At 37.3% G+C, this 20788-nt stretch overlaps 1 protein-coding gene across 1 annotated transcript in view; it reads left to right on the top strand.

The window, feature by feature from the left end:
- The window catches only part of LOC124594025 (lachesin-like), a 157318-nt gene that overhangs the window by 100365 nt on the left and 36165 nt on the right, over positions 1-20788 (top strand). Inside the window, exons 4-9 of the mRNA XM_047132376.1 lie at positions 2622-2825; positions 7489-7613; positions 7760-7901; positions 8433-8705; positions 17516-17643; positions 20271-20436. Of these exons, the coding sequence (XP_046988332.1) occupies positions 2622-2825; positions 7489-7613; positions 7760-7901; positions 8433-8705; positions 17516-17643; positions 20271-20436 (1038 nt within the window). The remainder of the gene's footprint in view (positions 1-2621; positions 2826-7488; positions 7614-7759; positions 7902-8432; positions 8706-17515; positions 17644-20270; positions 20437-20788) is intronic.

The following is a 20788-nucleotide window of genomic DNA, read 5'->3' as shown; positions in this document are numbered from 1 at the left end:
GCGAAAGGCAAAGGTCCCGAGTTCGAGTCTCGGTCGGGCACACAGTTTTAATCTGCCAGGAAGTTTCATATCAGCGCACACTCCGCTGCAGAGTGAAAATCTCATTCTGGAAACATCCCCCAGGCTGTGGCTAAGCCATGTCTCCGCAATATCCTTTCTTTCAGGAGTGCTAGTTTTGCAAGTTTCGCAGGAGAGCTTCTGTAAAGTTTGGAAGGTAGGAGACGAGGTACTGGCAGAAGTAAAGCTGTGATTACCGGCCGTGAGTCGTGCTTGGGTAGCTCAGTTGGTAGAGCGCTTGCCCGCGAAAGGCAAAGGTCCCGAGTTCGAGTCTCGGTCGGGCACACAGTTTTAATCTGCCAGGAAGTTTCAAAATATTAGTAAATAAAAATATTTGTAAATCCAATGTAACACACACAAATGTGGGAAAAATGTGACCATATTTGACTGCAATACCTGGGTTCATCAAATTGAACAAAGGTCTAAGACAACATTCTGTTGTTCAACTTGAAGGAAGGCAACTTCTCAGCCGAGATCGCATTTGTAAAGCTTTTATTTACAGTGACTAGGTTCGGTAAACAGAACTACCCTCATGTGATCTGATCAAATGAAAGTGACTCTGTTTACCATACTGGTCGTTGTAAATTAAGGTTTTACGAATGTGATCTTGGCTGAGACATTGTCTTCATTCTTAATATTGTGGAGTGACATGAACTTAAACTAATTTATATCGTCGGTGGTAGCATGGTGGAGTCACACAAAAATATAGCATATCTTCGAGTAAGATTTGACTAGAGAATACAGAAACATGATGCTAGGGCAATAACTGGCCAGTTCAACTACGTAGTTTGAGAATGTTGCAGATTTGCTCAACCAGAAATACTGTGGTTGTACCAGAATAACTGATGGAGCTGTTACAACATATATCAAAGTTGAGCGAGAAACTCTGGTGAATTTTAAAATTCAGTCCTTTTCACATATATTCCATCTTCATCTAGTGACGAAAGTTATTGGACTGTGATATGCACATATACAGATGGCAGTAGTATCGCTTACACAGGGTATAAGAGGGCAGTGAAATGGCGGAGCTGTCATTTGTGCTCAGACGATTCACGTGGAAATGTTTCTGACATGATTATGGACAAACAATGGGAATTAACACACTTTGAATGCAGAAATGTAGTTGGAGCTAGGGACATTGGGCATTCCACTTCAGAAATCATTAGGGAATCCAATATTCAGAGATCCACAGTGCCAAGGGTGTGCCAGAAATACAAAATTTTAGGTAATACCTCTCACCATGGACAATGCAGTGACTGATGACCTTCGCTTAACAACTGATAGCAGCAACGTTTGCATAGAGTTGTCAGTGATAACAGACAAGTAACACTGCATGAAATAACCACAGAAATCAATGTGGCATCTACGACAATAGTATCCGTTAGGACAGTGGGGCGAAATTTGATTTTGATGGGCTATGACAGTCGATAACCAACATGAGTGTCTTTGTTAATAGCAAACATCACCTTCAGTGCATCTCCTTGCTTCCTGACCATATCCTTTGGACCTCAGATGACTGGAAAACCATGGACTGGTCAGATGCCCCCCAATTTCAGGTGGTAAGAGCTGATGGTATGGTTCGAGTATAGTGCGGATCCATGAAACCATGGACCCAAGTTGTCAACAAGGCAGTGTGCAAGCTTTTGGTGGCTCCATACTGGTGTGGGCTGTGTTTACATGGAATAGACTGGGTCCCCTGGTGGAAATGGTTATGTTCAGCTACTTGGAGACCAATTGCAGCCATTTATGGACTTCATGTTCCCAAACAAGAATGGAATTTTTATGGTTAACCTTTTGCCTTAACATCAGGCCACAGTTGTCCACGATTGGTTTTAAGAACATTCTGGACAATTTGAGTGAATGATTTGGCCACCCAGGTCGCCCCACATGAATTGCATCGAAACATTTATGGGACATAATCGAGAGATCAGTTTGTGCACAAAATCCTGCACCGACAACAATTTTGAAATTACAGATGGCTGTAGAGGCAGTATGGCTCAATATTTCTGCAGGGGGCTTCCAACAACTTGTTGAATCCATTCCATGTCAAGTTACTGCATTGCGCCGAGCAAAAGAAGGTCTGCCTCTTGTCAGCTCAGTGTATGGTGGAATCTGAGGTACTTTTTGGTTCTTTTACCTGAAATTTCTTTTCCATGTAAATTGAATAACTAATTTGGAAACCTGGAAAGCAACAGGGATTTAGCAGTGTCATGTGGGCTGTGGCAACCCTATGAAGCTAGTCTCCACATACACGCTGAAGTGTACTATTGCTTATTTTTGCGCTTCAAACCAGGAGAGGATCTGTACCTTGAGCCTCGAATTTTGCTGCGGAATATTTGTCTGTTTCTTCACTACCTGAGTCTGGCTATGTGATGTAGTGCTAGAGTATGTTCTAAATAGCAGTGTTCTTGTTAAATTAACTTAATGAAACTATGAAAATGTTTAACAAATTTCATTTGTTTCCAAGATAAAAAAAATAAAAACAAATAAGTCTCTAGTGGGCCCCAACCTGTAGAAAATATTACTTGGTAAATTTTCTCATGTACTTTGTTTTCTCATTTTAGGCCCAAACTTTCCTGTCATGTGGAAAAATGGAACCTCGTCACTGATTATGGGTGCCATCATAGCAACAACAGATAAACGGGTACAGTCAAATGGCTCTAATCTGATTTTGACAGATGTGCGCCCTACAGATCGTGGTACCTATACATGTGAAATACTGTCTAGTGAAACACCAATGGATCTACACCATTCATTGGAGGTCTTTGGTAAGAAGAACCCTTATTTTGATACATTAAATTCAAATTCAAATAGAGTGCTCTGGGAGTTTTTACATCTAATCCATGTACAAATTATAATTGTTAGACTCCATACATTGTTCATCTACATCAGTAGCCACTTTTTAAAATGTGGAAACTATTGTAATTATACCTATTTTTAGCATAATTCATTTTCAAGTATGTCGGGAGACAAGGTTTTGTCAAAGCAAAGGTTATGAATGCTACTCTGTGACACATTAATAAATCCATCCTTGTCTTGATGTTCTTTCTTGACATTCAAATTTTACTACTATTAAGTGGGACACATAAGTTGTGTGCACTCCAGATGATGTGGAAATTACTTAAAGGTATCATCCCCTTCTGTTATCTGTATGACACACATATCATGTAGTTTTTAAAGTGCCTGGACTTTTGCGTATAAGCTGAACTAAAAAGGATAATTGTGAACAACAGTAAAGTAAATGAAACTTTAATATAGCCTTCACAAAACTTGCCAAACTCAGCAGGTTCTGGCAGGCTAGCATACCATGGCCATGCTGCCATGTGTGGGCCCTGATACATTGGTATTCTGGCCAGGGCGAAAGAAAAATGGGAGTGGTCAACTGAAAGAAATCAGGTGATGACTTCAGGCCATGGGGCACAGCTGGCAGCCTCTGGACCCACACCTTGCAACACGTAGTTTGTCTAAACAGATAATAACATTTGCTTATAAACACCATTGGAAGTTGGACTGGGAATTATGAAAGGTAATGGAAGGGTTTAATGCAAAATCAGGAAAAAAACTGAAGAATGCTACTTCAATTTAAAACTTCTGATACAACAGAAATATGTCATTCATTAGCAGAGTCTGCTGAGGGGCAAAATATGTTTGTTGAGAACTCTTTCTTCTGGAAGAAAACATTGATAGTGAACTTGACAAAGACATGGAACAAAATGTGAAACTGACCAAATAATAAAGTGAACATACAGGAGATGACAGCCTACACCAGGTTGATATTTCAGGTAATTGTTTACCCACAAGATGCACAGTAGAAAATAAATAAAGTGGGACACAAGGTACTAGAATATATTTAAGAATAGACAGGTGTACCTGATCAAATTTGGCAAAAAGTTTATCATCTTAGATAATAAAGATTTTACACACGTAGATGAAAGGAACAATTGTTTTACAAAGATATTTATGCAAATATTAAATGGTGCAGGTATGAAGAAAGCAAAAGAAAATGGGGTCACTATTAAAGAGAAAATGAGAGTTTTAAGAAATTGGTGATAGAAATGTGATAGAATGGTTGAATTCATCAAGGAGTGGAAAATCTGAGATGAAACAACAACAGTATGAAAAGGATAGATTGCTATTCACCACATAGTGTGGGCATTGAGTTACAGACAGATACAGTGAATCAAAACCATTCATAAATGTCTTAAGAAAATGTGAGAAGACAAAATGAAACTTTGGCTAGAGAAACAGTTGAAAGCAGTAGAGCATGAGAAAAGCAAAATGGAAATGTACTTATTGGTAGACAGCACATTTCATCAGTTAAAATGAAGTGATATAGAATGGAGATATAATTGTACTAGCATTCCAAGGTTCCTATAAAAAGTTGAGTAGTTCAAGAGAAGAATTAGGAACTCAGACAGTTAACGGTGAAAATAAATACATTCTGGAAGTAATGTTAGATGAAGTGTGTACAGCCATTTGATGTATGAAGGCAAAGCACTTGATGGTTATCATGCCCCATTAGAAATGGGTAAAGCTGGAGATAAAGTAATCAAAAAGGAACTTGCAGTGTTGGTTTTAGAGGAACCTGTTCCTCAAAATTGAAAAAAAGCTGTAATTATTCTACTTCATTATAAAGGAGACAGATGTAAAAGAACTATAAACTATCAGTCCTCTTTTCATAATTTACTTGATAGTAACTAAAATTATCACAATCGAATAAAAAACTTTAGATTGTATCTTGGTTCATTTCCACATAATAGCTTATTGTTGTGGATTGACAGCTGCAGTTCATTTTGTAGAGGAAGGAAGGCCATCAAGCACCTACAGATTTTATGAAATTTATTAGCAGACTGGTTTCAAAGCTCCATAGCTCCATTACGAATGCTCTGCAGGATTTTAAACAACCAAGGGACAAGTTGGCTTTATAAGTGGATACAGCAATGCAGACCATTTACAATCTTTAATAAAGGTTAAGAAACAAAGTAATAAGTATGCATGACCACTTTGTCTGGGGTTCATGTATTTTGAGAAAGCTTTTGACTCAGTTTCAAAAAAATGTGTAATAGCAGTCCCTCAAAAACAAGTCTACTATACTGAAGAATATGTATGACGATGCCATAGTATCCATTAGATTTTATCAGAGCTGTGAGAAATCTAGAATTGATAAAGCTATTAGGCAAGGAGAATACATGTAATCAAAACCATTCTCACTAGTCTTAGAGGTAGTTTTCAGATCTTTAAACTGTGAAAATGAAGAAAGCATCTGAATGAAGTTCACACAACTGCACATTGATCAAAAGTAAGAGCTGCTTGTTCTTGTGAAGATGCAAGCTGACACAGTAACTGATATGCCTTGGTGGAATCACAATGAAGGCTTTGCACAAATTTGAATCTGTCACACCAAAAGCCAAAAAATGCTGTCTGAGTCTTTCTTCGTGAGCATTCCAATCCTCGGCTGTAGCATCATATGGAGGGAATGCTGGTGGGTGGACCGGTTGAACGGTACCCTGTCTGTTAATGGAAGCCAACAAAGTGGTCACAGCTGAAGTAACCTGTTCAGGCAGGGCCAGTAGCACGACGTCTGTAACGAATAAACCTGATGAAAGTACACTTAAAGATTGCACACACGGAACCCATCCCATCCTCATTGCCAGTCATGTAGTAACCAAGTAATACATGAGACCAGGCCAAGTAACTCAAATATCAAATAATTCATACACCTCTGAACAATAATGGTAAACAGACTCTTGTGGATCCCCACATAACAAGACACAGTACACTGATATGAGTGGTACACTGGAAGGATATACTAGAGAATCAGTTAGCACTGCTGTGTGAGCATATATGTTTGAGTCGCCAGCAGATGGTGTGGTGGAGACCTTGCCACCTGCCTGCATCCAACAGGTGACCTCGAGCAGCTGGCCTGTGTTGACAGTTGGGGGCCAATTCAAACACGTGTGCGTGGTGACACCACGCTCAGTGCAATCGCACTCACATGCACTACCGGTAGTTGCAGGATGCAGCACTGACAAAATCAAAACTGTTGAATACATATCAATAATATTACTATTCTGATAAATTGTGGGAGGGGTTGCTGATGAGATATTTTTTGCATTGTGTTTGAATATCTGGTAATTTACGGAGCTCTGCCTCATGTCTACTGGTAACTGTGATATACTTTTGAATCATAATAGAAAACTCTATTGTGTACCATAAATAGGGATGCGTAGTGGTAGTGTATATGGAAATTATTTTTACTTCTAGTATTGTGCTTGTGAGTTGTGCAGTCGATTCTAAATTTACCCTTTTTTTGAGCACAATTACCAGTAGGGAGTATATTTATTGGCATGTAAGTGCAATTATTTCTAGATTCCGGAAGAGGTTTCTGTGAGGTGTTCAGTTGCCAACTTCACACAATATTCTGTAGAATAAATACTTTGTGGACTTAAGTTGCATTTCCCCAGAAGATTATACCATTGGACAGTACTGAGTGAAAGTACATGTGCAGTTTCTTCTGTAGATCACTATAATGAGAGATATAGTGTTAATCAGCTAGAACTGAGCTTCTTGGTCAACTTATTGCCATGCTGGTGCCACCCAAGTTTATTATCCATCTGGCCACCTACACATTTCACATGACTCTCATCTAGTGTTTGCTCATTGATCTCTGCTTTTGTTTCATTTTAATTTGTTCAAAATTGCAGAATATGAGTATGTGTTACTCTCCTGGTTGTGCTTGTTGCAGATGTATTTGGGCCTTTTATCGATGTAGTTGTGTCATAGGCAAACATTGTAGATTTTGAAGGCTTCTATATGTCCCAGGTAAATCATTTATGTACACAAAGAATAATAGTAAACAAAGCACTGAATGTGTGGTACATAATATTTAATGTCTCTCCATTCAGAATTTAGTCACATTCTTTATGGATTGGTTGTTGTTGTAGCTCTATTTTTAATTATATTTTTAAGATACAACTCCATCTCTGCAACAAGAATGTCTTTGACAACACACTATTTTAGTTTCCCCCCAGTGCAATTTTATGTTCACTAGTGACTTCATGTTGACCCAAGAAATAAGAAGATATTTCAGTGTGGGACACAAAACTTTTGCAAATGGGACTAAACAGTTCACTAATTTTGGTAGCACCTAAAAGTTTTCTCTTAGTTTGTTCCTCTAGTTTCTTCAGTTAGTGTGTTTAAAAAAACTTTCGTGATCCGTAAACTTAATTCCCATATTCATTCTCTTTCATTGTATGTTAACCTCGCAACATTCATGTGACTTGTTGAAGACTCATGAGTGTGAAGTCTCAAACCAAATACATATTCAGATATTACAAGAAAGATTGATCAACAAAATCCTCGTAAGTGCAATGTGTATGAAAAGAACACATTTATACTGCAGTAATTAAAACAGTAGTTATTGTATTCCAGAGGCTCCAAAAGTTGCTAAAATCCGTCCTAATAAGTCATCTATTGTTGTTGAGGCTGGAGAAGCCCTTACACTCAGCTGTGATGCAAATGGATACCCAAAACCTACAATTTCCTGGATTAAGAAGGTATGAAACATGAAAAATAATAAATTATATTTAATGTAAATCTTACATGCTTTACTTTTGTGTGGCTATGTGTTAACATTATGACAATGCAGAATTAAATTAATTCACTTGAAAGAAACAATTAAGGATCTTCTCTGTTTCTCCAGAGGAAAGCCAAAGAAGAAACATTTAAGGGACCTACGCTTAATTTTGAGAAAGTAGCGCCAAGCCATTCAGGAGAATATGAGTGCACAGCTGAGAATACCTACGGCAAATCCAATCCAGCACATGTTAAGGTGGTCATCCATTGTAAGTATTCACAAGACATTCGCATTCATAATTTATTTGTATTACTGCTAATATTCAGAGTGCAGGTGTACATTCTTAGACGTCCTAATTAATTTGTGCTATTGGTGTTCACAGCCAGTGTGTAATATGAAGAGCTTATTTCAATAGTGGTACAAGTCCATTTTTGTTCATTTTGAGATACAGAGTCCTCAAGTTAAAAGAGTGCTGAAAAATCTGCAGTTAAGATACCACAAATATTCAAGCATATGGCTTCTTGCTAGAGATGAACCTTTCTTTCTGTTTGTGTGGATCATTAATGTCAGAAGTATTATGAACAGAAACATGGAGGTAATGGACTTGTACCACTATTGGAATAAGCCCTTCTTATGTGCTACCTAGATACTGGTACTTTCTTGTCAAAGGACAAATTTTCCTTGTCATTAAGAGAATACACTGCTGGACATGTAATTGTGAACTGCAGAGTAATTGTGTAGATGTAGATGAAGTACAACTGATATTTACAAAGATAGTAATTTTTATTTTCTTTCACAGATAAACCAAAGGTGACTGCTATAAAAGAACGTGTAATAAGTGGTGTGGAATATGAGTCTGAACTGGAGTGCAGAGTTGATTCTGAACCTAAAGCCAAAGTGAAATGGCAGAGAGATGGCCATCTGATTGAACCGTCAAATGATTTTGAAGTGACACACATGAATCACATATATAAACTTAAGATACGTAAGACCAAGACATCAGATTTTGGAATATACACATGTGAAGCAGAAAACACTCTTGGTTCTGCAAAGAGCACCATCGACCTGACACGTAAGTTATTGCTTGAATACCTCTGATTATAAGTGTACAATACCACTGCAGCCAAATTTTCCACACCTCTCATATATTTCAGGTAGAAAGAAAGTCGTATTTTTTCCACAGCTAATGGGCCCTTCACTTCTTAAACTAATATCAATATCGCTACATGCTGGCCAGTAACAGGTTTTTTTTCTGTAATAAAACCAGACAAGAGTGAACAGGACTCATGATCTGAGGGTTCCATACAAACAGAATTATTTGTATATATACCAATAATTATTTCTTGTGGGTCAATGGCCTGGTGCAAGTCTTTCTATTACATGCCACTTTGGTGACTTGTGTGTTCCTACCCTATTCCTGTTATCCAATCAGCGAAAGGGGAATGACAGTTGAACATGGAAAGTGAATCACATTTTGTTTCTGGCGACTCCTCACACCTTTGAGAGGTGAAGAATAGGTTAAAACAAAGATTGAAAAATTCATGATCCAACCAACATTCAGTTCCAATGCCTCTCGGTTTCCAGGTATGCACGTCACTGCTAAACCACCAGGCCTGAAATGTTTGTGGGTGGTACACTACAGGTTTTGATGAGTGAATGTGCGAGTATCCAACTCTGACATTTGGCCATATCTTTTGATCACATTGACTTAGGAGCTTAAAGTATTTACACCGGCGAGGGATCATAGGCCTTAGTGCAGTATTTGATATAAATTTCAACTTGGTACCTCTACCCATTCCTGAGAAAAAGGTGCCTTTACAGGTGATCATATCTTTTGACTGCGTTGCTTAGAAGCTTCAATTTTTTTATGCTGCCAAGTGACTGTAGAGCTTAGTATTTGACATAAATTTCAACTTTATACCTTGACCCATTCCTGGGAAAAGGGGTCATAAAAACAAATATTTTTTATGTGATATAATTTCCAATTAAGAACTTTCAGATTTTTACCTTTACTTGTACTGTGAAATATAGCTTGTTGCCAAATTTTATAATTCTAGATTAACAGAGAGTACCATACAGGTTTTGATGAGTGAGTTTTTGAATATCGAAACATGATGTAAATGGCTGTATGTTTTGATTGCACTGACTTTAAAGTTTTACACTGCCAAGGGGTGGTAGACCATAGTTCATGACATAAATTTCAACTTGATATCTTTATCCATTCCTGACGAAAAGGGGTAATATGACGGATAGACAGGCAGACAGACAATGGCTGGGAACTTTTTTTCTTTTCTGGTATAATTACAAAGTATCGATTTTCAGATTTTTTCCTTTACTTGTGCTGTGAAACATGCTTTGTGTCAAATTTCTTGATTCTCAGTCAAAGGGAGGTGCCCTTTAGATTTTGAAGAATGAGTTTGTGAGCATTGAAATATGTGATCTAAATGGCCATATCTTTTGACTGCATTGACTTAGAAGCTTAAAGCTTTCACACCATCAGGGACTGTAAATCTGCATATGCGACATGAATTTCAAATTGCTATGCATACCTGTTAATGAGAAAAAAGAGGTCTCAAACAGATGGACGGACAGGCAGGCTGACAGACGGACAACAAAGTGATCCTATAATGGTTCTGTTTTTAAAAATTGAGCTATGGAACCCTGAAAATGTCCAATTATTTCTATTCAAGAGTTCCTCTGTGTTATAAAATGAGTTGTAAAGGAGAAACACTTCTGCTTTCTGTCAGACATTTAATTTCCACAATAAAAGTGTTTTATAGTTGTATATTTTCCTTTTCTGTACCAAAATTAGATTCATTAAAAGATATAAAGCAGATCATTTTTTCCTTTTAGTGTTGTACACATAAGCATCTCTGTTACTATCAAACTCAGATGGATTGTTGATAACAAATTTTATAAATGATTACAGTATAATGAAAAGCATAGGTACTTCTCACCATATAGCGGAGATGCTGAGTCACAGAAAGGCAAAACAAAAAGACTGTTGGAAAGATAACTTTTGGCCAACAAGGCCTTTGTCAAAAATAGAAAACATACACACACATACACACTCACATAAATACAACTCACACACACATGGCCACATTCTCTGGCAGCAGAAGTCAGACAGAAGCATATAACAATTTTTTGTTTTTGTTTCATCTTCATCTACATATGCATACATGGTAAGGAAAGTTCTGGCAAGTAGTAAATAATTTAGAAGTTAAAGGGAGTAAAGGAGGCCACTCAATGAATAGTAGTGACATTGATTTGTCAACTGACACATGCACACAAACACAAAAAAGCTACCGGATGAATCCTTTAACAAGATAGATTACTTATAAATAGGTGTGCACACATGCACTTGCACGCACACTCACTCATACACACACACACACACACACACACACACACACACACACACACACACCTGTGATTGCAGCTACTCACAGAGGTCCATTATGCATTATAATTGTTCTCATATGGCAGCGAAAGTTGGTAGAGTTGGTAGATATGCTAATGTGTTAATGTGAAACCAATTTATGCTGGAAAAAAAAATAGTTCCAGTTTTGCACACCTGGTGCACCTGGCACCATGAATGCAAGAACGATGTGTAGAAATGTTTCCATATGTAATGGATTAGGAACTGGACATCGGCAGAAAAGGACAAACAAGTGCGAAAAGTGTGAGGTTCATTTTATTATTAACTGTTTCATACACAGTTTGTTCAATATGAGCAGTGGAGATGTCTAAGAGATGCTACTCCATTTGTAAAATGACATTATCAACAGTTTCTTGCACCAGTTCCAGTGGAATCTGAGCAACGTATTCCTGTATTCTGGCCTTCAGATCAGGTAGAGACCAAATGTGTCCTGGTAAATGGATTCATTTAGATATCCTCAGAATCAAAAGTCACATAGATGTGATTGTGTAGGCTATGCATCTGCAAAACCTCTGGTGCAACATGTTTGTGGAATGTTGTGTTAAGCAGGTCTTTCACTGGGTGAGCAACATGGGGTGCTGCACATCTTGCATGAAAACAACGATTCTCACACAGTTGTACTCTTCCAAAGCAAACAATATCATGCTGTAGAAGGAGTTCTTGATAACATGCAGACATCACAGTGCATTTTCTTCAAAGAAGAATGGACAGAGAATAAAGGTGTATTCACTGACCCTGTGGTGTAAAATGGACCTCATTACTCCATAGAATATTGCCTGACCAAATGTTGTCAACTTCAATCCATGCCAGAAACTGAAAAGAAAATTCAGAAAACTGCTGTGAATTATAAGGTTTCATTTGCTGCACCATCTGGATCTTATATGGGTACCACTGTAATATAGGCAACAAAACTTTCCGTACTTTTAACTATGGGATGGTCAATTCTTATGATGCTGCACAAGCACTCGCACTACCCAGGACATGTGCTGTATGGTCAGTTACAGCAACAGCAACTTTGTCAATAATTTATACTGGGATAGAATGCTTTCTCTTCCAGGTGCTACACCAAGTTCGCCCATGTTTTCAAATTTCGTTATCATCATCTTTAAACCATTTAATGACATTGGCCCTCACCTCAGACCTTTCAGTCAGCAATACTCTAATGTCAGTGAAGCACTGTAATTGCTGCTGCTCACATAAAACAGATTCTCTAACAGCACATGGTCTCTCTTCTCGATGGCCATATTGTTCACTCATGTTACGGCCTCTCAGATGATCTTGTGACCACAGTTGGAACTGATAGTTTTTCTAGCGTAAATTGTTTCGGTGTTGATGCATTAGCATATCTACCAAGTTTCACCACCATACGACAATTATAGCCTACTCTGGACCTCCATGAGTAGCTGCACTTTAATTACAAGTGCCAAATGCATTGTGCTGGCTGAACATATAATACCCATGGACATTGTATGTTCTCTACTCATTGTATATACTCTTGCTCCTTAAAGGATCTGTCTGAAAGCTGGCGAGGTTTTCATTCTTTTTTGTACTCTTGTTGACAGCTCAGCATTTCTACTATTTGGTGAGAAGTTCCTTTATTCCTAAATTATCCACATGAACACTCTGAAGGCCAATGTGAAGTGCATGACAGACACCCGTTGTACCAGTTATTAAGGCTTTTACTTGTTTTATTCACTTTTGGAGTATGGGGAGAATGTTTGCTTAAATGCCTGTGTTTGAGCTGTAATTACTATAATCTTATGTTCATGATCACTATGGGAGCAATACATAGGGGATTGTAGTATACTCCTAGATTCATCACTTAAAATTGGTTCTTGAAAATTACTGAGTATGTTTTCACGAGATAGTTTACATCTACCTTCAAGTGTTTACCAGTTCAGTTCCTTCATCGTCTCCGTGCTACTCTCCTGTGGGTCAAACAAATTGGTGTTGCCCTCCTTTGCAAATGTTCAGTATCTGCTGTTAGTCCTATTTGCTAATTGTCACATGGCTGGGCAGTATTGTATGGAGAATCACATGAATTTTGCATAAGCAATCGTCTTAGCCAAAGTCTGCCACTTGCTTTTTTACCTATGACTGAACTTATGTGATCGTTCCATTTCACATCCCCACAAATTGTTACACCTAGGGTGCAAAATACTATATGTGAGCATACCAGATCTGCATGAACCGGGCCTACTGAGAGTCAGATTGCTCCTTGAAATCCGAATGCTTCGTGAAGATACACAACAGAATTAATTTTAACACAGTTTAATAGTAAATGGGCTCCAGTCCAGAATTCCGGGTACCAGCATTTCCATCCTTTTAAGCTGGTTAACCTCTTGAGAGGGCTCTACTAATTACAAATTAAATACATGGCCCAGGTAAATCCCAATTACAAGTGCAATAATTAATAAAAAACATCACAACACTTAATTACACACACTTCAAGAACGTTTGACTGATACATGAAATTGATTGCAGGAGAAAGGACACTAAGGGCCTGGGTAGGCTTTCTGATGAGGATATGCACGACAATGATAAACTGCTTCCTAACATATTTATTAAACATAATAGAGCTGCAAGAATACAGTGAGCGCACAATCAAAAGAAAGAACTGCATGCACATTAGCCTGTATGAATTTACTTGACTCTAGGAATGCTCCAACTTTCTTGTGAAACAATCTGCTGAAGCTGCTGTATGCTCTTATGATAATTGTGGGCAGGCATGATGACTACAGATGTGAAGGTGGGGGTCACTAGAATTCAGACTGTTACCAGTATAAATTGCAGATATTGCCATTGCCTCTCTCCATCACCACGTCAGAGACGATCCTACGATATCAGGAAGAGAATCAAGTTGACACTACCTAGCCTGTATCAGAAAGTGAAGTGAACACCGTGCTCCCAATGGCAAGAATTTTTCTAGCTTCCACCAATAATGTTTTTGTTAGTTTGCAGTTTTACTCCCACTGTATATTGTACAAAACATAACTTCCAGTCTGGTGTCTGTCAGCCTGGTGTGTTCTGAGAATTCTGGGTCTTGGACCTCCATCATGAACACACTTTTTTGGTCATCCAATGACTGGTCATTTTGCATCGAAAAATACAGCAAAATGGCACTTTATTTTTCAGTATGGCTTGGCCACTGGCCTCCGTCCTTTGTTGGCACATCCTCAAGACAATTGGCCACCCCAGTGTGTGCCCCCACATCGGGGGGGGGGGGGGGGAGGGGGTTACTGGTCATCTATTCATGTTATGCTCTCACTGCTTCACCAAGATTGCATTTCACAAGTGAATACAACCTCTGTGTATGCCCATATTGTTAATTTGAGGAGAAAAAGGTCTTTTGACCGTACAATCACTTCTATTACTCTCTTATTAAAGCAGAGAAAGATCTGATCAATCTGAAGAGGATTTCTTAAATTATTAATTGGATTTGCTTATAAAAAATGAGAATAGGCAGGCCAGGGAATTCCTGATACTTCTAGAGGTATTTGAATGAGTTGTCTGACTTCAGCTGTGACTCATTACTGTTGCAGTCATTGAATACATACTGTTTGTTTTCATTTTGTGAAGTGCAAAATCTTCTTTTAAGCTTTTAATGCAAGTTGCAAGTAGTGGTCATCTGTGCATGGTGTGTGCTTGCTTCTGTGAATGTGTGTATGTTTTCTTTGCTGAAGGAAGCTTTGGTGGAAAGCTGTAATGTGTAACAGTCTTTTTGTTGTGTCTGTCTGCAACTCAATGGGTCATCTTTACGGTGAGTAGCATTCTATCCTTTTCCTCATATTGTTGATATTCCAACCTCAAGTTCCTGTTGTTTGATTTTACCTGGAGAATTACTTCACAAAATCACTGAACTTCCTTAGTTTTCATAAAAAAATTATTGAGTGAAACTACAGAATGGCAGACATTGCAGACATAGATTTGCATAATGTTCATATAAGGACAAATTAATCTCTTGTTGGGTACAGACAATATTTTTGTCAAAATTCTCACTAGACGCACAGTTTTTTGAAGGGCAGAGAAGCACCTGGGTATAGAACTGACTAGAGACTATAAGAATGGCACTTTACATTACTGAGCATATCAGTTACAGAATGTTCTGATCTACAGGGGACTGATGACCTCAGATGTTAAGTCCCATAGTGCTTAGAGCCATTTGAACCATTTTCTGATCTACGCACAGAGTCAGGGTATCAGGTAGATTGCAGTTTACCATAGTGAAGACCTTTCATGTTAAGACCCTTCATATTGCAGAAGATAGAAAATGTCACAGATAATCATTTCATATCACTTTAGATGTAAATTCTTTCAAATCCTTGAGAGAGTGAGAATTTTGACATAATTAGAAATAGATAGTTTGGATTTCAAAAACATATGTTCACAACTGAAACTGTTGTTTCATTTGAATATTGTACTGTTCTCGTTGAACAAAAATATATCACCATTGGCTGTATTTTTTGGTCTTAAAGACTTGTGACTGTCTAGATCAGAAAATACTTCTTGACAAAACATGCTATTTTGACAACGGAGGAGCCTTGGGCACCTTACTAAAATCCTACCTCCAAGGTCAGTCAGAGCCATAAGATCGTCTTGAGTGAATGTAACTTTTATTTTGTGAGGGGAGTTAACTATGTTTTCACATTGTTCTAGCAACAAATCTTTTGCAGATCTAAAGGCTAATGCTAGAAAATTTCTTTCAGAACACCTGATATGGTTGAAACTAATTTCACTATCAGTGAACCTGAAGAGGAAAAACACTTCATTAGTAGGGATAAACAGTATACTGCTACAAATTTCTAAGCAGACTTGTAATAGCATGCTTACCTGGGAGCACCATATCCTCAACACCTCTAAGGATTATCTTCAGTTATGTTCACCATTACGACAATTATAGATATCAGAGTCACCAGTGTCACAATTTGTGTGTACTTTGAGCAATTAAAATCTGTAAGAGAATAAAATTTTGGGAAATTTCTGTTAAAAAAAAAAAAAAAGAAACGTGGAAACTCCAGGTTAGAATGCCAATAAAATTAGGAAAAGGACAGGTTGCTATTTACTGTAAAGATGAACTGTTGACTTGCAGACAACGTCTATGAAGAGGCTGTAACTCATTAATACCTTTTGGGCAAAGACCTTTTCAGCAAACAAAACACACACATTCACATGAGCAAGCACACCTCATGCACACATGACCACTTCCGTGCAACTCTGACCAGAGCTCTAGTCAGAACTGCTGGTGGAAGCAGTCATGTGTGAGTGAGGTGTACATGCGTATGTCAATGTGTTTTCCTTGCTGAAGACGACTTTGGCCAAAAGGTATTAATGTGTGACCCTCTTTTTGTTGTGCCTGTCTGCAGCTCAGCAGGTTGTCTTTATGGTGAGTAGCAATCTGACCATTTCATAATATTGTTGCCTTAACAACAGTTGTTCAAATCATTTCCTGTGTGTCTCAAACAACCTCCTATGTAGACTTTTTAATTAAGTTCATGCCTGCCACAACTTCCCAACATAGTTATTGCATCATGAGCATCATGTTGACAATCCTGAGCAGTTTGAAAGTTAAGAGTTGTACCATTATCACATCAAAACATGGAGTGTTGACCTTTATGATGAGCTACGGAATTTAATTCTAGTAGGGAAAGATGTATAACATTGTATTAAAACATGAAACTCAAAGCCAAAAGAATGTTAATTGTTGAGGCAACAGCAATGGCTTACTTATCTGAAGAGAGAAAAGTGGTTTATTCATCCTCCTTTTCATGTGTTTATTTGCTATGTTTCTAATTATTTGGCAGCAGTTGGTAATCATTCTGCTGTGACTGTTTTTATGTTTTTACTTTACTTTTTTCAGTTTCATAATTTCATAGTATCTTCAATTGTTTTTGCCAGTATAAAAGGACTACATGTTACAATTTATGTGTTGCTTCACTCCTAGCATCTCACATGATCAAAGAAATATGAGTATAAAATAAGAGCTTGATCTAAATATTTTACTGTGGGGCACTGCAATTGTAGGTATTCATAATGTCTTCAAGTTGTATAAAGATACGTGAACTGCTGGATGTTGTATAATAACACACAAGACTAAAATAGTTATTAGAATTTATGAAATATTACACAAGCAATATCCATCTTTCATAAATCAGTAAGGAAGTACAAATATACTGAAGCTTATGAAATGAAATGTACGAATGGGTCAGTTGTAAATAATGTGCCAAAGAAGAACTTTTACAATACTTGCACCGTTTAAGCTGTTGTATACTATTTAACAGTTAATTAATGACATAGCAGTGTATATTCCAACATTTTTTTACTATTTTCATCAATTAAAAAAAATGTAAATCTCCATAGTATACTTAAACATGCTACTGTGTTGAATTTTAAGGCAATGAAGAAAAATGAAACAAATTTAATGTTAGTTTGATGTATTGCAGGGATGCCAAGCACACCTGCTCTAAAGAAAGTTAATCATGCAGATGATGGAAGTAGTGTTGAATTTGAATGGACTTTGGAAAGCTATGCGCCTATATCTCAGTATGAACTACGATACAGGAACAAAATGGTAATTTGTCATATAAATTTATTTCAATTACTAGTGCATATCTTAGAATGTGTTTTTTGTAAAAATAGTATTTATAGGCTGCTGTTTTCCTGAAGCACTGCAAGTAGTAAGTTTTGGCCACATTAGTAGGGTACATGTTTAGCATACTGTACAAGAAGTAATGACACTCTTGAGCACATGATGTCACTAATTTGATGTTAGATGGACGGCAGGATATGCCTTGGGTGTGTTAGTTATAATATCGATAGTCTCTGTATGGACAGCAGGATACATCATGCTTCCATAGATCCTGAATGTCAAAGAGGTACTATACAACTTAAGTTCAGTATTTGACTGGAGCATTTATTCATGCCGCAGCCTGCGTCCACAGATTTCTTAGAAAAGCCAGTTAATGGTTCCTGTTGTGAAAATTTTCTTACAATTACTCATTCAATTCATACACCTCCAAAATGGGATGTATGAAAATGTGAGAACATATGCTTTGAGTACAAGGAGTGTCTAATTTCAGTTTGATGAGCATTTTTAGGAAACTTGACATGGACAGCCAGGTGTGTACAGTGCTTTTCCTGTTTGCATCCAATTGAAGATTTGTGAGAGGGATTAGAGAGGTCTGTTCACATGTAATGTCCTCCATTTACAAATATCTGGAAGCTACGAGCAATTTTTATCTACAGAGAGTTCAATATTTCTCCATACAGCTTTATGTTACTTTGTTGAGTCAAAACCCCATAAAGATGCTGCACTTCACTAATCTAGCTAAGTTCCTATATGACAGAAAGTTCATATCTAATTTCTTAATGTAATAATTTCCATTGGTAAAGTTTTGCTTTAATGATGCAACTTAGGAGATGCTTCTGAAATGAGAAATTTAGAGAGTTCTTTGTCTCTGAATGACAAGCATGAGTAAAAATATAAATTGATATAGTTGACACACTGTGATGATGCTGATTCTATTAATATTATGAAAAATATATTCTGTAACTGATCTATAGCTCAGAGTCAGTACTCAGTAAATAATTGTATAATATAAAAATGTTTTTTTGAAAATATAGTCACTATTCACTGACTCTTTGCTGTTGCAAGTTCTTTCAAAAGTAAGGCAGCCCAATCACAAAGGTTATTTTTGCACAATTAATGTACATTTATATTTGGAACAAATTAAATGTTGGCAAGTTCCTCTGTACCTGACAGTATTATCATTTACCTTATACAATGAGGAAATACTGTCAATACTAAAATGCCATAGAGTGATATGTAACAACAATACCCTTAAGCTTAGTCACACACAACACAGCCCTAGTGCCCACTCCTCTTAAACAACTATCTCTCTCTCTCTCTTTCTCTCTCTCTCTCTCTCTCTCTCCCCACCTCCTCCTCCTCCTCCTCCTCCTGCCCCCCCCCCCCCCCCCACTACGTATTATTTGTGCGCAACTGGATAGGTTATCAGAGAATTTTGTGAAAGGTTTTTCTGCTCCTACTGAGGCTAATTACTCTGTAAAGGTCATGTTTTTTTTATCAAGTGATAAAAATAGCACTGTTTTAAAACTAATTATGGATTTTATGTGGGAATAGAGGCACTGTAAATTTCAATGGCTGTCTGAGCAGATTTCTATAAGAGCTATACATTTTTATAGCTACTTTTTATTATACTAACATTTTGTGTGATAGAACATGAATGCATATAAACAAGCTAAATGGATCCATTTACTGATTTGCTGGTTGCTTGAACTGGTAATTCTACTTACCAAAAACATTATTGAAGTCATCCTTTTGGAAACTTTACAGTTAACTTTGTGCATTGTTACAAATATTTTGTACAAACTTTTTTTTTAACATGCTGTTGGAGGGACAGTCATTGCTTGAATACAGTTCTCTTATATGTGCATATAACTTCTGTAAGGTGACAAAGTTTTCATAATTGTCTTATTTGAATCTATTTGCAATGATCTTCAATTAGTATTGGCAGCAGACTATATATGTGTACACCTCTTCTGCGTGATTATGCATATATTAAAATGAAGTATTATCATAAACTTATCTCCTGAAAGATTGACATTTTTCCTATAATGTGGAATTTATATGTTACTTCCTCAAAGAGAAAAGGAGGACTGGCTGCAGAAAGTTATAAAAGTGAAGGGGGTGGCGGGTGGGGAAGGACGGTCACTCAAATCTTAGTCTGCAGGGTCAGGCGATTTCAGTAATTAGAATTTTGCTTCCTGAAGATAAAGAATGAAGGTGTAATAGTTATAAAACAATAAGAGAAGTAAAGGTAACATCTCACCATGTTGTTGAGCAGTCGACTGATGCATGAACAAGATTGATATTCAAGCCTAGACAGGCTACAGTGGTAGTACAAGGTAGCTGTTCCACTGAATGTATCCAAGTATGTATGTTTGAATATTTTTATTTGTCAGTTGGCTCCACAGAACAGCTTGGTCTTAAAAGCTTAGGAATGATTTCAGTATTGTTTATGTGCCTATCAACCACTCAACATCCAAGTTGTATGATAAGTAGTTTCTTTCACTTGTTCCATTATTTGTAGTCCACTCAGAACATATCAGCATCTAATTAAGACGTAGTATGTTGTATTATGGTTATATTTCATTTACTTCTTGAATTTATTCTAGAGTGAGGATTGGAAGTCAGAGAGTCCTGCAGTTACTGATGCTGAAGGCAATATTTACACTGTGAAACATAAACTCAGTCCTCAGCCACCAGGAGAGTATGAGGTTGTGCTAGTGTCAACCAATGAATTTGGTTCATCACGATCTGCTCCACACACCTTCCAACTCAGTAAGTTTAACCTCATGTCAGACTGTGACTACTATATTAATTTGATAGTTGACTTTGGCTTTTAAAATTTTTGATTCATTTTGTGTCACAGTAAAACTACAGCTTCTATTGTAACTATGTGGAGTGCATAGCTTCATTGATAAGGTGGTGGTAGAAAAGTACAGCTTTGGTACACAGCCTATTGCTTAATGTGAAAGCTTAATTTTTTAATGCTTCGTTGTATATCTGCTAAACAGCTATTTATTTTACATTCACTTGTATTATGAAGTACCTTACTAACAATTTATTTCTTACGTAGGAATGTAAGATTTAATTGTATAGTTTTATGCAACATGCTATCTCTGTTGAGCTG

Source organism: Schistocerca americana, chromosome 2, assembly GCF_021461395.2.
Source record: "Schistocerca americana isolate TAMUIC-IGC-003095 chromosome 2, iqSchAmer2.1, whole genome shotgun sequence".
NCBI classification, from domain to species: Eukaryota; Metazoa; Arthropoda; class Insecta; order Orthoptera; family Acrididae; genus Schistocerca; species Schistocerca americana.
This window is presented reverse-complemented; position numbering and strand designations above follow the sequence as displayed.